Source organism: Simochromis diagramma, unplaced genomic scaffold, assembly GCF_900408965.1.
Source record: "Simochromis diagramma unplaced genomic scaffold, fSimDia1.1 OVJJ01000387.1, whole genome shotgun sequence".
NCBI classification, from domain to species: domain Eukaryota; kingdom Metazoa; phylum Chordata; class Actinopteri; order Cichliformes; family Cichlidae; genus Simochromis; species Simochromis diagramma.
In genome coordinates this window covers 1,780,063-1,801,047 of record NW_024387152.1, presented here as the reverse complement: position 1 = coordinate 1,801,047, position 20,985 = coordinate 1,780,063, and the positions used below count along the sequence as shown (strand labels likewise).

General features: G+C 39.4%; 1 protein-coding gene across 1 annotated transcript; it reads left to right on the top strand.

Moving 5' to 3' along the window:
* Positions 1-1,609: 1,609 nt before the first annotated feature.
* On the top strand, positions 1,610-7,153 carry copz1 (COPI coat complex subunit zeta 1). The gene is made up of 9 exons (XM_040047371.1): positions 1,610-1,740; positions 2,197-2,265; positions 3,759-3,840; positions 3,928-4,019; positions 5,380-5,435; positions 5,529-5,606; positions 5,694-5,745; positions 5,828-5,866; positions 6,502-7,153. The coding sequence occupies exons 1-9, from the start codon at positions 1,723-1,725 to the stop codon at positions 6,547-6,549; spliced, it is 534 nt and encodes a 177-aa protein (XP_039903305.1). The 5' UTR covers positions 1,610-1,722; the 3' UTR covers positions 6,550-7,153.
* The last annotated feature ends 13,832 nt before the right edge of the window (positions 7,154-20,985 follow it).

The window sequence follows — 20,985 nt, the reverse complement described above, 5'->3', positions numbered from 1 at the left end:
TAGGCAGTGCATCACATTCCTTTGGAAACAGGTTGTGTATTCTTTTGGCCAATGTGCTCTTGAGAATGAAAGTCAAGTCTGGTTGATAATGAACACATATTGGGGGGGGGGCAGGGAAAGGAGGATGTTGGTTGGCGGAAGCTCTGTTTTACACCGATAAAAGGAGCACTTGATTCATAGGAAGGGAACTGCTAACTGCTGTGGTTGCTGGCATGTTGTGGCGAGAGGGAAACAGCCCATACTATTAAAATACTTCACTTTTATATAATGCAATGTTATTATTTTCTAGTTTTAATCTTTTAAGTAAAAAAACACTGCTGATAATTTTAAAAAAAATAAGGTAAATACTTGATGAAACTCGAAAAAAGCTCCTGAAGAGAGATTATTAGCGATCAGTTTCCTCACATCATGCTTTTCCGGTGCAGACTGTATTATTTAGGATGTTTTCATGACAGAGCAGTGGTGTATATGTTTAATACCACTTACTTTTTGTAATAATCAATCCAGTTCTTTTTTAGGTAAACTGAATCAGTACCATATGCCATCCAGAAAACTTACAGTCATTATATACAGTAGGTATTTTGTTTCTGTTTATTCATTGTATGTGTTGATTCATCATTCAACTTTCAGACATCAGTCAGCTTTGCCAGTCATCGTCACCACTGTGATGCTTTTCAAACACAAAAGAATAAAAATAAGTTTAACTTTGCGGATGAGATGGCATGACAATATCAGGCGATATTTAACCTTTTAGTATGAGCTAGTTCAAGGCAGTATACAGTTTCCTCTCTGGTCAAGGCAATTTTGAAATCGTAGTGGCTAAATTTGTGCAAGCATACTGCAGTGTTGCAACATTTCATAGTTTCCCACAGTCCTCTTGTGAGCACGCATAAGAATAGTTGGTATCTCCTCACAATACACGTTCTGCAGTTAAATAATGGCTGGACATTATTTGCTTTTCAGTGATATTTGAAGCCCAAAAATATCCTACAGTAAGGCCAAAAAATGATGTAATTTATGGAGTTAGATAGAGGGAAATCCCCATCAGCCTGTGTTTCCAAATGCTTCCCAGAAGTGGGAACTAAGATAATTGGAGTTGGTTAAATGTAGGAGGATACTGAAAAAAGATGTTGATGAGTACGAGCAAGCTAAAATGGCTTGTAAAACGAGAGATTTACCACTAAGTCCTACAAAAACAGCAACCACCTTTAGTCATTAGGTTTAATTACAGTAAGCTCTGCAGGGATGTGAACTCTAAAATAAACATCCTGACTTACACGTGTTTTTTAAGAAGCTCATACGAGCTACTAAAGGCATTTACATGTTTGGATTTACGGTTTCAACCACAAATGAATTTTTAAGTTCTATTGTAAGTCTAATGGGGTTAGTAATCGTCATAGTTTTACACAGTAACAGGAGACAGTCCGAAATTACAGTAATAAAGTTAGTTAATATATTGTTTAGCTTTACGTTTGGGCCATTAAACGGTTCAGACTTTTCCGACTTAAAGGGCAAATGTGTTATAACTACAGGCGAGTCTGAAAGCACTTCTTTATTAACCACATCGCTTTTGAGGCTGTTTGCTCTGCAGTGAACTGAGCTTTGCCCTGCACGCACAACATACGGCACCGCGTCAGCCAATAGGAAAGAGACTCATTTACTGTACGTATTACGTAGCCTAATGCTGCTAGCCCGGTAGCTGGTTTGCTAACAGGAAAGAAGATGGATTCTCCCATACTGGTAATGTTAGCCCATTTATTCATTTCTGACGATGTAAAAGCCACCAGAGTTATCTCATTAGTACTTCACATAAGTATTTACTAGCAAAATGTTTCTCGCGGTTTTGTTTTGTAGAGTCAGGCGAATAATCTCAGTGCTAACTACAGTAAACGGGTTGGCCGTTTTAGCTAAGGAGCTAGCATCTTTAAAGTTAGCTCGTATATGCGTTTGTTGATGATGTGGAACTGTCATGTCTCCTTCACGATTTGGTGATTAAGAAGTCTTTTAAATAACATTTAGACTGATTTTGTGACGCCAGTCGACACCCAATTTATTCAGTTTACTTGCACGTCCACCGTCGCCTTTTTGATAGTTCATGGTTATTATTTAACATACCAGTTGCCACATTTTTAAAGAATTAAGGCGAATTCGTTCCTGGGTAGGATAAACAATGCCTAACGTGAGCTGTCTTCACAGGAACCGTCCTTATACACGGTCAAAGCTGTTCTCATTCTGGACAACGATGGAGACCGGCTTTACGCCAAGGTATGAATTTCAGACATCTGTGCCTTCATGATACTTCGTTATTATTAACGCCGGTGACATGCCAAAAAGTGATCTTCTGCGAAACGGTGAATACTGGACAAAAATCACTGCTGATATTTAAACGCATGTAAATTAATTATTGGCCTATAATCTGTCAAACTCTTGTGAATGGTATCAAGTCAGTTTGAGACTGAAAGAAAATCGTCGTCACAAGGTAATTTACCTGTAGTCCAAATGTACTATTTGGACTACAGGCTGTTTACCAAAGTAAGCAATGATATTAAACATTAAAAAACACTGGAAGTCACTGTTTGACACAACAGGTTTCTGGAGCCAGAGCATATGATTGCTCCCCCACCAGTGATATTGGACTACAGTACTGTTAATCTTGCAGTGCCAATGCCGTGGAAGCATGTATAGAAGCAGTAGTAATGTAACATTTACTTGAGTACTTTAGTTTAGGGTTTAAAGTATTTGTACTTAATTTAAGCATTTCTCTATCATGCTACTGCTCTTAATCTAATATATTTCCGATGCAATTATTAGAATTTCTACCCTTTATTTTTTAAGCTTTAGTTTGTAATTGTTTTGCAGGTTAATTGCATTATTATAGATCAAGCGGGATTGCAATATATAGGTAATTAAAATCAATTGCTGGAACATTAAAGAGATACATATGAATGTCAATGGATCCATAATTATGATCAAGTGGTACATATATAGTACTGTTAATGATTCTGAAAAGTGCTATTCAACATAATGAGTATGCTTACTTTATGTTTTATAAATATATTTTGATTATACAGTTCATGCAGTATAATCTACTTAATTATGATTATAAGTTTTACTTAATAAGAAGTCTAAATACCTTTTTTCACTTTGCAAAAGGATTATCCAACACAAAGGTATAATTAAAGTCTTGCATAGCACTACTTTATCCATAATAATTATGTTACAGGACACAGGGGTGCACATTAGCCTGAAAGTCACCCAATGTTTTGTTTTGTTTTGTTTGGGTTTTTTTGCCAATTTTCTGCACTAATTTTAATTCTGATTAAATATTCTGAGTTTGTGTGGAGGGGCCCACAGGAACTCGAAGAAAAATCCTGGAAACACTCTTGCTCTGAAGTTAATTTGCAGTTAATAACCTTTTTAATTGCCACCTAAAAAACCCCCGCCGAAAAAACAAAAACACTGCCTGATTCTGTAAATTCTCACATAGCTACATTAAACACAAAATTCAGTCCATAACAAATGCTGTATTTTTTTCCTGATTAAAAATTATGTGCTTAAACAGCTCCCAGTTACTTTAGAAAAGTGTAAACCTTTAAAACATGTATGACTCACTATTGTCTCGTTTTCTCATTTTGGGTTGATTGTTTGCAAGAAAATGACATCCTCTACCATCATCTAATAATAAAAATGAAAACTAGTGAAAATGATGTAACTTTTAGACTAATATCTAAATGTGACTTAATTTCTAATTTCTGCAGTATTATGATGACACGTACCCGACAGTGAAGGAGCAGAAGGCATTTGAGAAGAACATATTCAACAAAACGCACAGAACAGACAGTAAGTCGTCTTTACACTGTTAAAAACAGTTACTTTGCCTCAATGCATACCTAATATCGAGCATGGTTGTTTTTTATGCCTCTTTAGGTGAGATAGCACTACTTGAAGGCCTCACTGTCGTCTACAAGAGCAATATAGACCTTTTCTTTTACGTGATTGGAAGTTCACATGAAAATGAGGTAAGTTTAATTTTAGGTTTTGTAATGAATCCTTTTTAAGTAGGAGTTGAAACTTGCTTATGTTGTGCTGAGGAAAGTGACAGCACATGCCGAATATGGATCCTGCCTCATCATCCAGTCTGTGATAGCCTGAGTAATGGTGTGAATCACGGTACATGAGCAAGTTTTGACTATTATTGTTTTGCACTTGGAACATTATAATTGCACTAAACCACATAAGAAGTTTTCACAAGTAAAGTCCAGAAAATGCAGGTGAGTCCAGTGGAAACGCTGCCCTTTCTCACACGTGGCAGACAACTGGAAATAAACAGAGTCATTTGGTTCCTCATTATTGAAACATTTCTAAAACTACGCATGGAGAAAATGTTTTAGTTAACTTAAAAAAAAAGGGAGGGGGGCTTTTGAAAAACACAGAAACTAACTGAAAAAATAGTGTTTGCTTACAAAGCTAACTAAATTAAACTTAAAGTCAGCTTTACTCTTAAGGGTAGTCACATTTTATTTGTTAACTTATTAATATTGTAATATTAATAAGTTAACAACTTGTTAATATTACAATACAATACTCTTTAAATCTTACCCAAAATAATAAATCTTACCCCTGAATTATTATTATTATTATTATTATTATTATTTAATCTTTTAATTGTATTTATTTTTTGTTATTAAACTGATAAACAAACCTGAAGATTTACAAACCAAAAGAACTACATTAAATAGATTTGAATCTATTTAAATTGAATTGAAAATAAAAATTAAATAAAAAATTAAAACTAATGAAAAATATAAAAGTTTAATAACTCTGACACAGACTTCAGTGTGTAACCTGGTGGGTAAAGATCGTCTGATGACGTGATATTTGCGTTCACTCGTGCGCGTTGCAGGGTAGAAAAGTTGAGGGCTACAGCACACGTGTGAGGCTGAGCCTTAATTTCCATCTTCATCCTGTAGTTCAGCTTTTGTTATATAGTAAATTATTGAATTTTAAGTTTTTCACTCCCTCCAACTTGGTGTCAGGATAACCCCCCCCCCCATATGTAACTTTGTATTTGTCTCACCGAATAGAATTTTAAAGCAAATTGTAGAAGCATATAATTTGCTATCATGATTTGGCTACAAGCTGCTTTTCAAATGTATTAAAATTGTATTTTGTGTCCCTGTTTTTTCTCACACGATATATGCGACTCTAGCAAATATGTCCTAAGTAAACCAATATAAATAAAAAAAAAACTGTTGAACCTGTAGTAACGAATCAAGTGTTTTATCCTCAATAAAAAGTGGCTTTTATTTGTACACTGTTGTAATTTAAGAACTGCTCATATAGTGCACCGATTCTAATGTGTTCTTTTGTTTTCAACAGCTCATGCTTATGGCTGTTCTAAATTGCCTTTTTGATTCGCTCAGTCAGATGTTGAGGTATGTTTTTGCAGCAGTTATTTACAAACATACAAACTTTTTTAAGGCACATTTTTTTTTCACTAAAATTAACGTGTATATTTTTAACTGCAGAAAAAATGTTGAGAGGAGAGCTTTGTTGGAGAATATGGAGGGACTCTTCTTGGCTGTGGATGAAATTGTAGATGGAGGGTGAGTAAAACTAACCTGATAATTCTGATTCTTGTCAGTCATCTTTTAGAGTTTTACATCACTTTGTCTCCTGTGCATTTCCTGCAGGGTGATCTTAGAGAGCGACCCACAGCAGGTTGTGCATCGTGTGGCTCTTAGAGTAAGTTGCTCTCCTCTGAAACGTTCAGCCAATTTTGACATCGGTTGTTTCTGCTGCTAAAGTAATGTAATTGTTCTTGTAGGGTGATGATGTGCCTTTGACAGAGCAGACAGTCACCCAGGTGAGAAAAACATTCGAACTCTGATCTTCTCTCTCCCATAAAGTTTTAAGGCTCCATTCGTTTATTGACTGTTAAAACTAATTTCTTCAAAACCTGCAAATGCAAGGTCATTGCACTCATTCTCATCCATGCTCGCATTTTGCATTGTGTCATATGCACGTCAGGGTACATGACTACTCATTTGTTCAGTGGTGAGGTGGTAGGTAGCCAGCGGTGGTTCCTGTCTTTTAGCTCTTACATGAGTGTCTGTGTGTGTGAGCTCTTCTTGATTAATGCTGTCATTTAAGAGGCCTGAGACTGGCTACTACCACCCCTCCTTTGGCCATGATTAATAGCTGTGCCCAGTCCCCATGCTTTATGGTTATGATTCGGCTTTCCTTCAGTGGATTAAGATGATTAATGAGCTCTTGCATATTTTCCTTCATTCATATCACTTGCTCATCATTTTTTTCTCTCAGGATTTGAACTTTATTTTAATTGTGGTTACTTTATCTTCCTTGGTCGTGCCACTTGTGTTTTTCTTTTACTTTTATTTGGTACTGTTTCTCCTAAGGGTAGCCGTTCTTTTCTGGGCCAGTAAAGTCGGACTTTAGTCAATGTGATCTCTTTGGTCAAGCTTGTGTTTTTTTCCACAGGTACTTCAGTCTGCCAAAGAACAGATCAAGTGGTCCCTTCTGCGATAAGAGTCATGGCTGCACCAGAATACCATCGAGCCACTATACAGCCAAGATTTCACAGCACTGATCTACATATTCCTTTTCCTCTGATTTCCACTCCTTCAGTTAACGCTGTGACAGTACTGACAGCTGGTTCAGTCACACTCCCAGGACTACTTGACAAAGTTTCATTGTCTGTTTTTTTCTTGCACAGGCGTGCATTGTTTAACATGCTCAATGTGGGGATAAGATGTGCTGTACATTCCAGTAATGTTTGTCCTGTTTTTATTTCTGTTATGGTTTTTATTTTCTTTTGTCTTCATCAAAGAAGCTGGTTGTTTATAAAAACAGTATACAGATGTAAGATGTTAATAAACACCATCATAGCTTGTGACAACATTCCACGTGTCTCCTTACAATAACAGTTGTGTCATTCAGGACTGCATCCTTCCACCTCCTCCACATTACTGTAAAAACAATCCAGTCAGTTTCTGTCCCTTTCATTTACGTGGGTGTTGTGATTAAAGTATTATTGTAGTCATTAAGTTCTGTATGGGATCTTCCATCAGCAGATACAGTTAATAAATATGTGACACTGGCATGGGAAAAGCCATGATGTGTCCAAACACTACCTGTTTGTATGGTGTGGCTTTAATATTAGTTAGTACTCTGTTGTTGCACATAGACTAAGAGTCGCGAACTGTTTGTTAACATTCATAATTCTGTTATTTAAAAAGATTCACACCTTCAAGTTTAGCTTGCTTTTAACAGCTTCTGCATTTCAGAGTTGAACATTTTAAGTGTTCTTTGTTCTTCAACACCTAAATACATAACAGAAGCTCAAGGGCTCCATCTCCTGGCGTTGGCAACAAAGTGCAAAAATACTGTGAACGGGAGGAGACTCATCCATGCAGGTCTGTGGTGGAACTTGCATAGTACTCGGTACTGTGACATGAGAAGTTTTATGGAGAAACCCTTGATTCATTTCTTTACTACTGAGAGCTGCTATGTGCACCGTGAATTGTGTGCTCCCATGTATGTACCCCCCCACCACCTTCATATGCTGAGCTTGTGCTCATTTGAATGCAAATGAAGGAAACCCCCCAGAGAGGAATGGGTATGAGTATAGGCACTAGATCATATTGGTACCTGATGCATATTACAAGAAAATGATATATCTGCATTCTTCCAGCGAGGTATTCCCATATGTTCCAATTCTGATCTTTTCAAAGTACTCTTTGTGAGCAGAGATTTGTGTTGGCTGTGCTGAAAACCATGTGCTTATATCCATGTCTAATCCAAACCACGTTTGGTAGCAGGCCTTATTAGAGTCTCTTCTCTCCTCATCCTTTAGATTACATAAATTATCCTGAAGCCCTTTGCATGCTGTGACAGGTCTCAGGTCATCGAGCTACTGTTTGTAGGCTTTTTCACAAGCTGTCATATGTAAGAAGTTTGCCAATGTTTCTGTTCTGGATATCTAAGTAATTTTGCTCAGACATCAAAGTAAGAAACTGACAGAGCAAATGCTCTTGATGTAGAGGTGTCTGTGGCCTGGAGGAGTTTGCTGAAAGGATCGCACACATTTGTGGTGATGTTGGAATCCAGAAGGTAAATTAGCGTTCCACCTCTGATTTGCCCCATGGAAAATTTTATACCTCCTCCTGTGGAAAAAAAAATCTCGTGAGAAAATAACCCGAGAGTGTGAGAAGCAATTGTGATATTTGGATTAATTCAATGTTAGAAATAAAATATTTATGTTTCCTTAGCTCAAAAAAACGAAAGGAAAAAACACCTGAAACATATCAAAAATACTGTGTGTATTAGGCTTCGTGACAGCGGTTGTTAAAAAAACAACAGTGTGCATGTGTTTTTGCCTGGATGCATGCATGTGTGTTGTCTTTACAAAACACAGAGTAGTGCAGTCAATGAAAACGGTTATTGGGTGTGAACTGTGGTCCCAGTGTCTTGACTTTGCCCCAGTTTGTTTCAGTCCTTGAATCTGTGGCTCTTTATAGCTGCACAGATCGACTGAATGGAGACCGTGATGATGCTACTTGTGATTATTAAGCGTTTTACTGGATAAAAAGCAGTAAGAAAAGGAAAGGTAATCATTATAAATGGACTCCATTATTGCACCAGTTTACTGTTATCGCAGCGGTTTGGTGGTATAATGAGGACAGCTGATGTCTCTGTGTGTGGTTTCACTGAAGGAGGAGGAGGGGGTGGGGAGATGAAGGTTAAAGAGGATGAGGTTAGCTGAAGTAGACAGCAGTAAATGTAATTAGATGAAATCCCAGTGAGGGCACAATGCGGAAAAGAGAGGGTTAAACCAGATCCCCACCCAAGGTGCCCGTCCAGACCCTCACTTTTCATCTAGATAGCCCTGCAGCACCATCGGCAGCTCAGTGACGCGATTTCATCCACTAATTACAGTTGCACCATCATAAAAACCAGCAAGGTAATTTATATTAATTATATAGGAATGAGTATAACAGTTTGAAACGCCATGGCTTGACATGCTGTACATAACATGCAGTAAAATTGTCAGAGACGTGTGGGCTCAGAGCCTTGTAATTGATCAATGCATACAGTGAAAGAGTCGCTCAGCGTGTGTGTGTGTGTGAGTGACTTTCTGAATTAGAGTCTATAAATTATCATCATCTGTAAGCTTACAGACTCTTTATGTCATAGTCAATAGGCCCAAGCACCCATCCAATGGCTTGTCCTGCTAACCAGAAACAACACGGGGGAAAACAATGACAGCATGTTGGATGCAGTACAGTAAATGTATTAAAGGAAGTGCCATTATACTGTCTGAGCGGAGCAAAGGGCAAGACCAAATGATGTTGGATGACCCACTGTATTAAAATTAACAAGGCCATTTTACCTCTACTGCTTTCACATTTCCACCCAGTATATAAAATTACTAACATAATGATGCTGCTTTAGTGTTTTGAAATAAAATAATATGAAAGGAAATCACTCCCTCGCTGGCTCATTTTTCACATGCCTTCATTTTCAGTGTTTAAAATAATAACAAGAGACCATCAAAAATCTATAGCATCGCTGCAAAGGCAGCATTTAGAAATAGGTCATCGAAGGCTGCTCGAAGCACGTGCGGCTGCATGTGTGAATGCGTGCATGCAGAGAAGAGGAGGTATGGGCCCGGGCCTGCTCCCTTTGCCTCAGCAGCATTGTGGCAGCCTGGTGTGGTTTATGACCGCAGTTGCCCTCTCCGGGTCTGTTTATGGATTCCCATAGAACAGAGAATCATAGCCACTTCAAGGAAAGCCAGCCAAAAACAACACCTCCACCATTGCACTCTTGCCTGCTTTAGCCATAAGTCAGCCCACTATTTATGTTTCCCAAGGAAAAAAAAAAGAGTTTTCATAGTAATGACATAAGATGACGGTAAATTCTGATGCTAATGTTTAATTTTTTTTTTGTTGATGTAAAATAAAACTGTCACCACAAATGTGTCTGCTTTATTGGATGCTGTTACAACTGGGTGAAAAAATTGTGAGGTTTGTTAAGGGAAAGCTTTTTTTTCTTGGGGATGGAATGGCATTGCCTTTGCAGGATCGGTTACTTTATGATACCTGTAAGATTTATTACATGAAAATGTTCAACTTTGATAGGATAATGAAAGTGCACCACCAAGGGCATTGTTAATCGAGGAAATATTCCACCTGATGTGTTTTCCCTCTGTTGTTTTTCCCACAGTTCTCTTGTGCCAGAGCAGTGCATTACTCTTCTACTGAAAGCATGCTTCAGAAGAGTGATGGTGAAAATTCTCCGAAAATGCTGCCAGTGGCTGGATGCAGCAGGACTGCTGCGTCCAGCCAGCAAGCGCATTGTGTTTCTTTGTTGCTGCACAACAAAAACTCAAAATCCTCAAGCACGGCTGTTCAAGTTTGTTGAGCGGCTGGGTCAACTCCGCCATCCTGTAAAGGTGCACAGCTGGCTCACATCTGGTAAGAGGATGTGCTCAACTGCCTCCTCCAGACCCTTGCAGGCAGGGTGCACTCTGGAGGACATGCTTCTGGTGATGCTGTGTCACACCAGTCAGAGGTTACTGGGTTACTGCGGCTATCAAACAGTCAGCACTACATTTTGGTCCAAAAATGATGCAAAATTGTGCTAAAGAAGGAACATCAGTCATTTGCACTTGTCAACATCGGACTCCGGCATGCTGGCCGTAACGGTTTATGAGCGTTTCTGCTGGTGTTATTCAGCTCCCACCGCATCCGTCAAAGACTAAACATGGCTTACAGTTCATGTTTAGTCTTGTTTTGCATGGAAAAAAGAGGATCCTCTGGATAATCCACTCTCTTGTACTACAGTGTAAGTGTGTGAGTGTGCAGGAGCTCAAGAATGTAAAGAAAAAGCATTTTCTGTGGCATACCTCTAAACCCCCAGCTTGTTCCCTCCTCCCTCTGTCATCTACCCTTTCTCCCCTCCCTTCCCCGTGGATTCCCCAACCACACCACAACACCGTTAACAGAGCGGCCCTGACAGATTTACTGCCATCGTCTTTCCATTGGCCGCCAGCGTGACAGCTGAGATTTAATGCTGCCTTCTTATTGGCCAAGACCTGACAGGTTAATTTATAGGTGCACTGTGATTTGATGCCTCCTGCCTTTGAAGTGAGTTACAGCTCTGTCGCTTATAGGACACAGAAACGGTGTCAGGTTGCAATCGTAAAATCTTATCCCTGAAGGGAGGTGGCACTGGAGTATAATAGTCCTTACATCATAAGAGCAGAGGAGACTTTCTTGTGAGCACAGAAGGAAGAACAGAGAAATGTGTGGTATGGTTAAAAAAAAAGACCACTAAATTTCTATTGAAAATGATTTACATAGATCATGAAGCAATATACTTAAAGGGATAGTTCACTCCAAAATGAAACTACATATTTTACCTTTGCCATGTACTGTTTTGTTGTGAGTCGGCCTGGTTCTGGGTGTAGATTTCTCTGCTTTCTCTGGAATATGAATGCGTGAACTAAATACCTCCGTGTTCAAATTCCAATAAAATACATTTGAAAAAAAACCCCCAGCAGCGGTGATCCAAGAGTCCTGGCAGGGAATAGACAGAGACAGCATATTTCTCCCATAATGGCGTCTCTTCATTGTTAAATCAGAATCAAATTTACAATCCTTCTCCTCATAAACAAGGTCTTGAATAATCAGGCCCCATCTTATCTTAAGACCTCATAATACCACATCAACCCCAGTAGAGCAATTCACCCTCAGACTCCTGGCTTACTTGTGGTTCCTGGATATTTAAAAGCAGAATGGGAGGGTTGTCTGTTTGTTTGGGTTTTCTCTGTATTATTGTAGCATCTTTACCCTACAACATAATGCACATTGAGGCCCCTTTTATTATGATTTATACTTTATTAGTATAATTAAATTGAATTGAATGTAATGGAACTGAATTCCACTGCATCTCTTTCCCTGCTTAGGCTGCTGCCCTCATGAACTGGCCAAAGATAAGCGCAACAAAAGAGATGGATGGACTGTGTCTCTTTCTAGAAATATAGATCTAGTTAGTCAAAAAAAACAAAACATCTTGCTGTGAGCATTTACTTTTCTACCAAAATACACCCATCAACCGCATGACTCTGCTGACAGAAGGGTGCGTCGACTCGTGGTTAGAGGCTGTGACACCATGACAGGATGTAAACATTGATGGGTGTCCCCCTCAGCTTAGCTGTAATGTTAGAAAGCTGCATGCTACTTTGCGAGTTGCTACTATTTGGGTTTCTTTTGAGTAACTGGATCAGGATTTCTATTTAGACATAGTGCTTTGAGCAAGGCGAGTGCCTTCTGGTTGTGTTATATTAAAAACAAAGGCAGCCATCTCTATAACTGGTATGTCCCAAACTGGGCTGCTAACAGGTAAACTGTTCGTTTAATCTTCCTGCCTCTGATTTGATGTTTTCCTGCCTGAATATGCATAAAAAAACAAATATGGAATAAATAAACTTATTTCTCACCTCATTTGTTTAAGCTGTTTTCTTTCTACTCTCATTAGACATCTCTCACATCAAATAATGAGCAAATTTTCAGGTGACTCAGGGGTCAGAAGATCATAACTGATGGAATAAATCACTATATCGCTAAGCTGATCACCAGCAGCAAACTGCCAAAGTCACTTTGGAGTCTGACTACTATATCTGCTCGCTGCAGCCCCAGTGTTCGTGCAACACCGTCATCTATCTGCAGCCTATCTCTTCATCAGCCTGACAGTCAATCCTGACAAGATCAAGAAGACTGAGAATGTGGCCCTGTAACAGCCTTGACCCACGGAAATCTCTTAAGGGTAAATAGCATGGCTGCCCCTGCTCCGTCTATCAACCTCTAGTGAATTCATGCACCGTTTCCCTTGGAAATCAAATCCCTCTCTTTACTCTCTCACTTCACACTTGAGGATGTCTGCTCAAGTGGAAAATTGTTGGAAAATAAAGAGACTGAGGAAAGCCCTGGTTTTGCCTTGTCAAGTGGGATTGCATAATTTCATAAAAGACCTTCTGTTGAACTCGATAACTTGGGGTTACACAGCATGCCCTCTGACATTGTGCCATGTCAGTGAAAGAAAACAGGCTTTACATCTTTAAAGGGACATGATCCCTCTGAACTCAGAGGAGTGATGGATTGTTTGAGTGTGTGTTGGAAGGGGTTGAGACAAATATACCTGTATAGAGTTAACAACAAGGTCTTTTCTGTAGGATCATGTTATTTGTGTCTGTTCTGTAATATATACATATGTAAAAGGCTTCTTTTATCAAGTCTACAGTTTGGAGTTCATGGAAACGGTTCGGTTGAAGCTTAGCATCTTGATAACCTCACACTACAGAATCTCCCATGTGTTTCTGGTCTTTGGAACATAAAGTTAATGGCTTATCAATATCTTTCCTCAGGGCAGTGATCGCCAAGGATCTCTGAAACTGAAATATGTTTTTACAGCAAAGAAAACAGTGATCTTGAGTGAGAGAGACAACATAATATACACTACACCCCCCCAAAGTCTGAGGCTATACCAAAGCACAGCAGTGGATTGAGTTGCCACTGTTCACGATGTCAAAAGATCACCAGAATTGTCATTAGTCATTGTGAGGGAGACATGGACATTTGTACCAATTTTCATGGCAATCAAAGCAGTTGTTTAGACCTTTCAATCAAATCTGTAAACGTCTCGAGCAAGTTTTAGAAAAGAATTCCAGGTGATAACCGTAGTGGTGTTAGAAAGAGCATATTTTCAGATACTTTCAGATTCATTTTTATTTATCTTTCTGATTCTTGTTAATGCATTTGGCCATTTTACATTGTTTCATTTCATGTTATGACCTATATTGCTGCCACGTCTGCTCCTCGGCAGAGCTAAACCATTTTAACTGCTTAGAGAGGAATAAGAAAAGGATGCTGTTGTTACTCTGGGAAGGATGACATGATAGACAAAGCTAGTAGTGTTTTTCTCCACGGTCAACAATGACTAGCAACCAAAAGCTTTCACATAATGTAATAGTTACATACCACAGACTCACTGGTGTGAGAAGATTGAAGGCCTCTCATGTTAGGCAGGCCACCTGCTGGACCTGCTGCAAGGAGTGAAGGAGAGATGGTAAATCATGAAATTGGAGGTTTTTTTGCCTTTGGAGAAACGAGGCAGGCATTTGGCAAAAAAAAAGGGAAAAAGGGGGAAAACCCAACTGTAAAAAGACTGAAAGGCATTTCTTCATTTCTTGGCATTGAGCAGCATACAGGGCGCCCTATATGCTGCTCAATGTATGAGATCATGTATAAGTTGCTATGAGTCACGTTTCGCCCCAGTTCAATACATCTTCATTGTTGTTGAAATATCAAGTTATTAGTCATGCTATTAGCCAATGCTAGCAAGCTTCTTTAGCAAGATGCATCCATAAAATCTATATAATGCAACGACACTCATATTTGCTAATAAAACACTACAGTTTCCCTCAGCAAACCGTAAACACAAACTTTTTAAGCAGTCTACGCTCCACACCAGCCGCACTCATTTTCAGATAAACAATATTAAAGGAAAAGGGTTGTTTTCCTTTAGACTTCCACACGACTGGAAGTCTTTTTGCAAACAAAGATATCCTGACAGAACAACATTTGACTTTTTCTTTGAAAGCACTGTAGCAGATGACCAACATCAGCAGCACATACTGTAGGATATTTGAATTGATATAATTCATTTATTCCTGTTATATTCTTGTTGAAACCAGCGGACGCTTTGCACTCTCACGTTCATCTTTCATTTGATGTGTCCTGGCAGTACTGGACGAGCCTGCCAATTAGGAACTCAGACAAAGTTGTGACTTAACCCTTTTTTGTCAGAGTGGACATTTTTGACTTGACAGGCACAAGTTTTGATTAGAAGCCTTAAAAACACGTTTCATGTGTCCCAGTAAGACACCAGGACCACTAAGACGAGGCTGGTAAATGAAACTCATATAACTGCCAGGCAGTCGAACTGTTTTCATTAACCCCACATCCAGTTTCTCTTATTTAATTAATTGCATATTGCAATGAGGGAATTTAGAAAATTCAGCTCTCAACTTCTGACCGTTCCCGGGGTTCATTTTCACGTATGAATATTCATGATTCGGATCTATCATCGCACACATGGGCTGAATACAAACTTTTCCCTCGTTACCCGTCAGACGGGTGAAAGCTTTCGCTCCTCTTCTCCTCTGTGTTGTATTTTGAGTACTGGGAATGATGTGCCGAGGCTAATTAATCTTGTTGAGTTGCACTAATTAAAAAAGAGTTGGCAGCCATCTAAATATGGGACAATATGAAGCATGACATGACTGAACGTTCCCATTAGAGAGATCGTTTTGAGGTGGGCAGACAACCCCTTTTTAACTTTCACAAGTTACTAGACTTTGTTAACGGTGAGAGTCATGCACTGGCACCCTATAGACGCCGCTACACCAACTTTGCGTACGTTTGGAAGCCATTTTGTCCATAAGATGGCTGCCTTTGACTAAAAATGTTCGTTTAATTCAGCCATTCTTTATTTCTGCCCCCGCTGAAGTTCTCATTTTGGTGCAGGATGCCTTTTGGTTATAACATAAACCAAGAATCGGCTGCATAAATAATTTATTCTTGAATAATAGCTCCTGGTATTAGAGAATATTACAATATTTGGTAATCATTAATAAGTAATGCATTCACACTTTCTTTGCTCGTTGTTTGACAAGAACTTTAGATTAATGTCAGACTCTTTCATGTAATATCAAATAATAACTGAGCGAGTGTGATAAGTCAAATTGATGTTTTTACTCTCAAATGCATGAGAAAGGCAGGGTGCACCAACAGAGTCATGAATTATTGTAATTTAAAGGTCTTTTTTAGTCGTTCTTTACATTTCTGCCATGGCCCCGTGCTTCTGCGCGAACGTTTTAGGACGTGTTCACTGAGGTGTCACAGAAAATGGGAGTAACCTGGGCAAAGGGATTGAAATTTTAATGATGAGCAGCAGCACCGCACGCTGACGGTCATGGTACGCCTCAGACAGCTTAAATATCAGTGCTAATTAACGCAGAGAGGTGGGCTGTCACACGCATGATGGATGTTCGTAGGGGGCAGATCGTTGCTTTCAACCAACCAGCGATTCCTTTATTAATCAAAGCCTGAGATGAAAAGGCTCTCCCACACCTCGGGGAGAAGGAGATAGCAGGAGCTATTGTTAGGAGGGTTTGAGTCATTTGCAGCAAGCCTGTGATGTGTTTGATCAGAGGGCAACCAAACATTTGTAGGAGACAGAGGCTTTCTGCTGCTGAGCACTTGTTTTCCTAAACCTCTGAACCACCTACGTGATGACACGAGCCCCGGCATACACAGTTAGCTGAGATTTACCGGTTGTTTGGGAGATTTCAGTTTGTCAAGCCTATGTTTTTTTCTGCATCCCTCTGAGGGGAGAGGTGAGCATGTAGAGAACTGGCCATCAGTCTTAAGGAGAGCTCTCCTCCCTGATAGAGTAGGCCAGACTGAGGACGAGGCAGCACTCCCACACTTTACCTCTGGACTGACTCCATGATCAGTCTGTCGTGCAGAGATGATTTCAAACCTAGATGATTTCAGCACTTTGTGCATGAAGATGGAGTGTTATCTCCCCCTCTCTGATCTCCTCCCCATCTACCTCACTTAAGGAGGTCCATTGTTAAGTGCCGGGGGCCTGTGGGTGCTGTAAATCAGTCTGCAGAGGGAGGGGATGTCTCCCATGGGGGAAAGCGCACACTCCCAGCAGCCTTCAGGCTGATCTCATCCTGCCTATCCTAATGCTGTGTAATTAAAGAACTGGTCAATAGCAAAGAAGGTGCTAAAGGGTATGATCTGCACTTCCTATGGTACAACTGATGTAGCAATACCCATGCAGCTCGAATTACAGGGCAGCAGGATGGAAGAAATTCTTTCCCATTCTCTTAAATCTGGCTAAAGCCACAGAGGCGTTTACGTCCATTTGATTGGGTCCTTTGGAAGAAATCTGTTAAACAAATCATCTCTATGAACGACTGTTGTATATTTCACATTTCTTCACTGCAAACTGCAGGTTTTGAAATTTGATTTGCCAACTCTGCTCTGACCAGAAGTGTATTTATGGGAAATTTTACCTTATTTTTACAAGAAGCAGAATTTCCAAGCAGATGATTTACAGAGTTTAACCCCAGATAAGGTTTATGCCACAGCTGCCCTAAACTGAATCAACAATATCGGTAATTACCGAAATCATTAAAAGAAAAACATTTCTGTGATGGTTAATCCACCGGTATGAACGAGCTCTTAAATAATGCTGAAACATAATTATTGTTATCCATGAATTTTCTATTTTTTTGTTTTACAAAAAATGTCATCTTTGATTTATTTATGACTTCTGAGAGAAGTCCAGGGTGCCGGCTAAAATTTGGGTATAAAAACATGAATTCAGTTTGTTATTCGCCTACCAAATAAAAACAACATTTTTAGCTTAGAAATGGTCCTTTGAAATTTTCTATAAATTTGGTAAAATAATTTAACCGAGGTTTTCTGTTTTTTTCTGACAGATGGCCTGATAAATGTGTTAAACACAGATATGTTTGTATGACATATTCACCAGATAAGGTTCACTGAACACGTCCTCCATTGAGCGTTTACTAAAATACATCCCATAAACTAAAAAACCCCAAAAACCAAACACTTTTACACAGTGCAGGTACCATCAGTGTCTTTGCATTAGGGAGTTCTGTAAAGACGCACTAAATTATGACACAGGTTTTACATGCTTATGTGTAAGAAAACGTTTGCTTGTTGATTAATTGGTATGTTTGAGATTCGGTGTGTTTGACAGCTGGGTTTCTTGTTGTTCGCCAGCTTCACACTGAAGTCAGAAGAAGCGACGCTTTTGGTGTAAAGGAGGCAGCATTCTTTGAAACAACACACAGAGCACTGTGCTGAGGTTTGTTTCCATTTCCATGAACAGGCTGGGAGGAAACGCTCATATGGTCATGGCTGCCACCTGCTGACATAACTGCTGCATTACTTACACAAATGAACGTAGCAGGCTTTACAGACTATCCTTCGAAACTGTTATTAGAAAATCGCCCACGAACCTTTGCTGTAAATATATGACCAATACCACCCGTTTAAAAAGAAACAACTTTATTTTTACTTTGGGCCCAAAACTCCATTCACTACAGTGTGAAACTGACTCGATGTCACTCCTGGCATAACAAAATATAGGGGCTGATAAAATAAAAACAGATAAACAAAAAAATATTATTTTCCAAACAAATGAACAAAAGATCCTCCAACAAATACATGCAAATGAAAACAAAATATCCTAACTAATCACAGCTGCTGCACTAAAAGGGCAAGTGTGACATTTTCAAACTTTTGTCCTAAAAGCAAGCTTCGTGCTGAGTCACCATGGCCTATTGAACTATAATAAAGAATAACAATGATCAGACTAAAGGTTAAAACATCATCAAAACTTTGATTTGCCTTTGGAGTTTAGGTCCCATACATGCTATTTTCTAGCCCTAAAACAATTTATAGATATATATATATTAACTTCATAAACAGTAGACAGTCAGCAATGGGCCCAAACTCTTCTCACATATCTAAAAGTCTGACAGAAACAGATCTACCTGTCTATTATTAAAAAAACCTTTCGTCTAAATAATAGTCATCTACAACTGAACTAACATCTGCAGTCCAGTGACTTCACAATATACAGGCCTGAAGTTTCATATTGCCAGTAATCAACATACAAACGACCCTCAAAGTTCCACAACAAAGTACGACTTGTCATCTTCACTGAAGATGCTCAGTGTTAAATGACATGGAACTGCATTTAGATCACACTCAGTCAGGCAAACACACAATTCAGCAGTGAGAATCTGTATAGAGCCAATTTGTATTATGACCTGGTTGACCTGGGCCATTCACACAAGTGCTGAAGAAAAAGGTCCCCAGTGCACTCGTGTGAAAAGCCTCGAGCGTTGATCCAGCTGCATTTAAAAAATATTACAAGCATGATTCTGACAATATTTCATAGATATTTAAGTAAGAGTAAACCTAAGGATTTACCAAAATACAATGAAGGGAATAAAAGTCTTAAAGTGAGAACAATCTCTGATCACTGAACAGGAAAAGGCAAGACAGCGGTTTCTAGGAAGGGAGCGTAACCACAATGGATTCATACGGCAGGTCATTTTACAGAAGCACGTCAAGAAAAACCTCATTCTTTGCCACACACGGGTCATCCCTACATCCAGTAAACATCAGCTTCAAAAAAACTGGAGCTCCTCGAAAATCTGTCAGCTGTCAGCCAGTATAGGTCTTACAATTAGGGCCATATGCCTTTAAAACAAGGTAGAACTCTAAATGTGTTTGCCATGGTACAGATACCATCTATCCAATTCAGCTTTAGTGTTTGTTTTGGTTACCAGTAGGGACGTGTAGTTATTTTTCCAGATGTACAGCAGCATGAACAGCAGATTAAAATATTTTGATTAATTTAAGAATTTAAGAATACGGCACATAAAGTAAAAATGTTTGACTAATTTGATGGTTTTTTTCCTCTCCAACAATCTTTAACATTTAGATCAGCGGCATCAAAAAGGTCATTAAATTTACCTTCACATGTGTTAGCGACCTACAGTATTTCACTGACTAATCACTTCCTCGAGGCAGCACACAGAAAGCCTGCTGTGACCTTTTGCTTATAAGCTGCAGCCGGTACATAATTAGTAACAAAAGAAACACAAAACAAATAGGACGTTTTAATGCTTCATGGTTTTCTGTCTGTCTACATTAGCGAACCGTTCGTTTGAATTAACAGGCAGAGTTGGGGTTGACTGCAGGCTGAAAGCACGGAAGGTGCTGACTGTCCATGCAGTCACAAATTTTGTGTAATCTCCATTTATTGCCGCAATACGATGTCCGTGACTGCAAATGAGTCCGTTCCCCAATCGCCTTCTTCCTGGATTCTAAAGTGACAGTAGGTTAAAAAACCATAAAAATCCACTATGAGCTGGTGAGAGCAAACTAAAGGTTGGCTGTGGAAAAGTTGGGCTATTTTCAGGTCACCACTCCAAGGTGTGATGTTACTGAGCTGATGTTGGGTCTCTATGTGGAAGTTGAGGGTCAGACAGTCAGACGGTTGCTCGAAGGATGTAGGGGGCTCCATGAGGCCGGATGGGTAGATGAGTCCTGGGAGTACTGGCTTTCCTCTTTGCTCATCCCAACTGTACACAGCCGTCGGTGTCTCAGAAGCCTGTCTGTCCGTGAGAAGTTCTGAAGCAATGCAAACAAACATGTGGGCTTCAGCCAAAGTAGTATTTGAATTAGGGTGGGGTAGTTGGGTAGTACATTTCCAGCAGTTTTATTTGGGTGATGTCTGTCATTTTTCTGTTGCTCATTTATTGGTGTACCTCCATAAGAATTCCACTTGGTAAATACTTCACTTGTAAAACAGTTGCTAAAGTGGTTCAAGTAGAGATCTGCACACAGAAACTGGCTGAGATTCTGATCAGAATTTAGAATCGAATGCCTTGAAAATCTTACACTGTATGGTTGATACCAAGTGCTGTAGAAAATCTCAAATTCCAGTAGGGCTGGGCCATATCATACCGTTCACGGTAATACCGGTATAATGTTGGGCAACGATAAGAAAATGAAATATCGCGATAGAATATGGGTAAAACGCGCATGTGCAGGGCCTTTGTTTTCATACACATATGGCGGAAAAAGCATGGCGGCGACAGAGAATGAGGAGGGCGAAAGCGGATCGTTGAATGAAACGGACGAACCAGAACTGGTTTGTAAAAATGCTGCAACTTCAGTGGTGGAACTGGTTTGGCTTTCCCCCGTCAGATACACAACAAAGCACTATTTTTGGTAGAGCATGCTAGCGGGCCGTCGTTGTTACCGTGTTGTTTGGAAA

What these genes read in the sequence shown, in the direction of transcription:
- copz1 (XM_040047371.1), top strand. An exon ending in TCGCTCAGTCAGATGTTGAG is followed by an intron (nt 5,436 to 5,528) that starts GTATGTTTTTGC and finishes TTTTAACTGCAG; the next exon opens with AAAAAATGTTGAGAGGAGAG. An exon ending in CAGAGCAGACAGTCACCCAG is followed by an intron (nt 5,867 to 6,501) that starts GTGAGAAAAACA and finishes TTTTTTCCACAG; the next exon opens with GTACTTCAGTCTGCCAAAGA.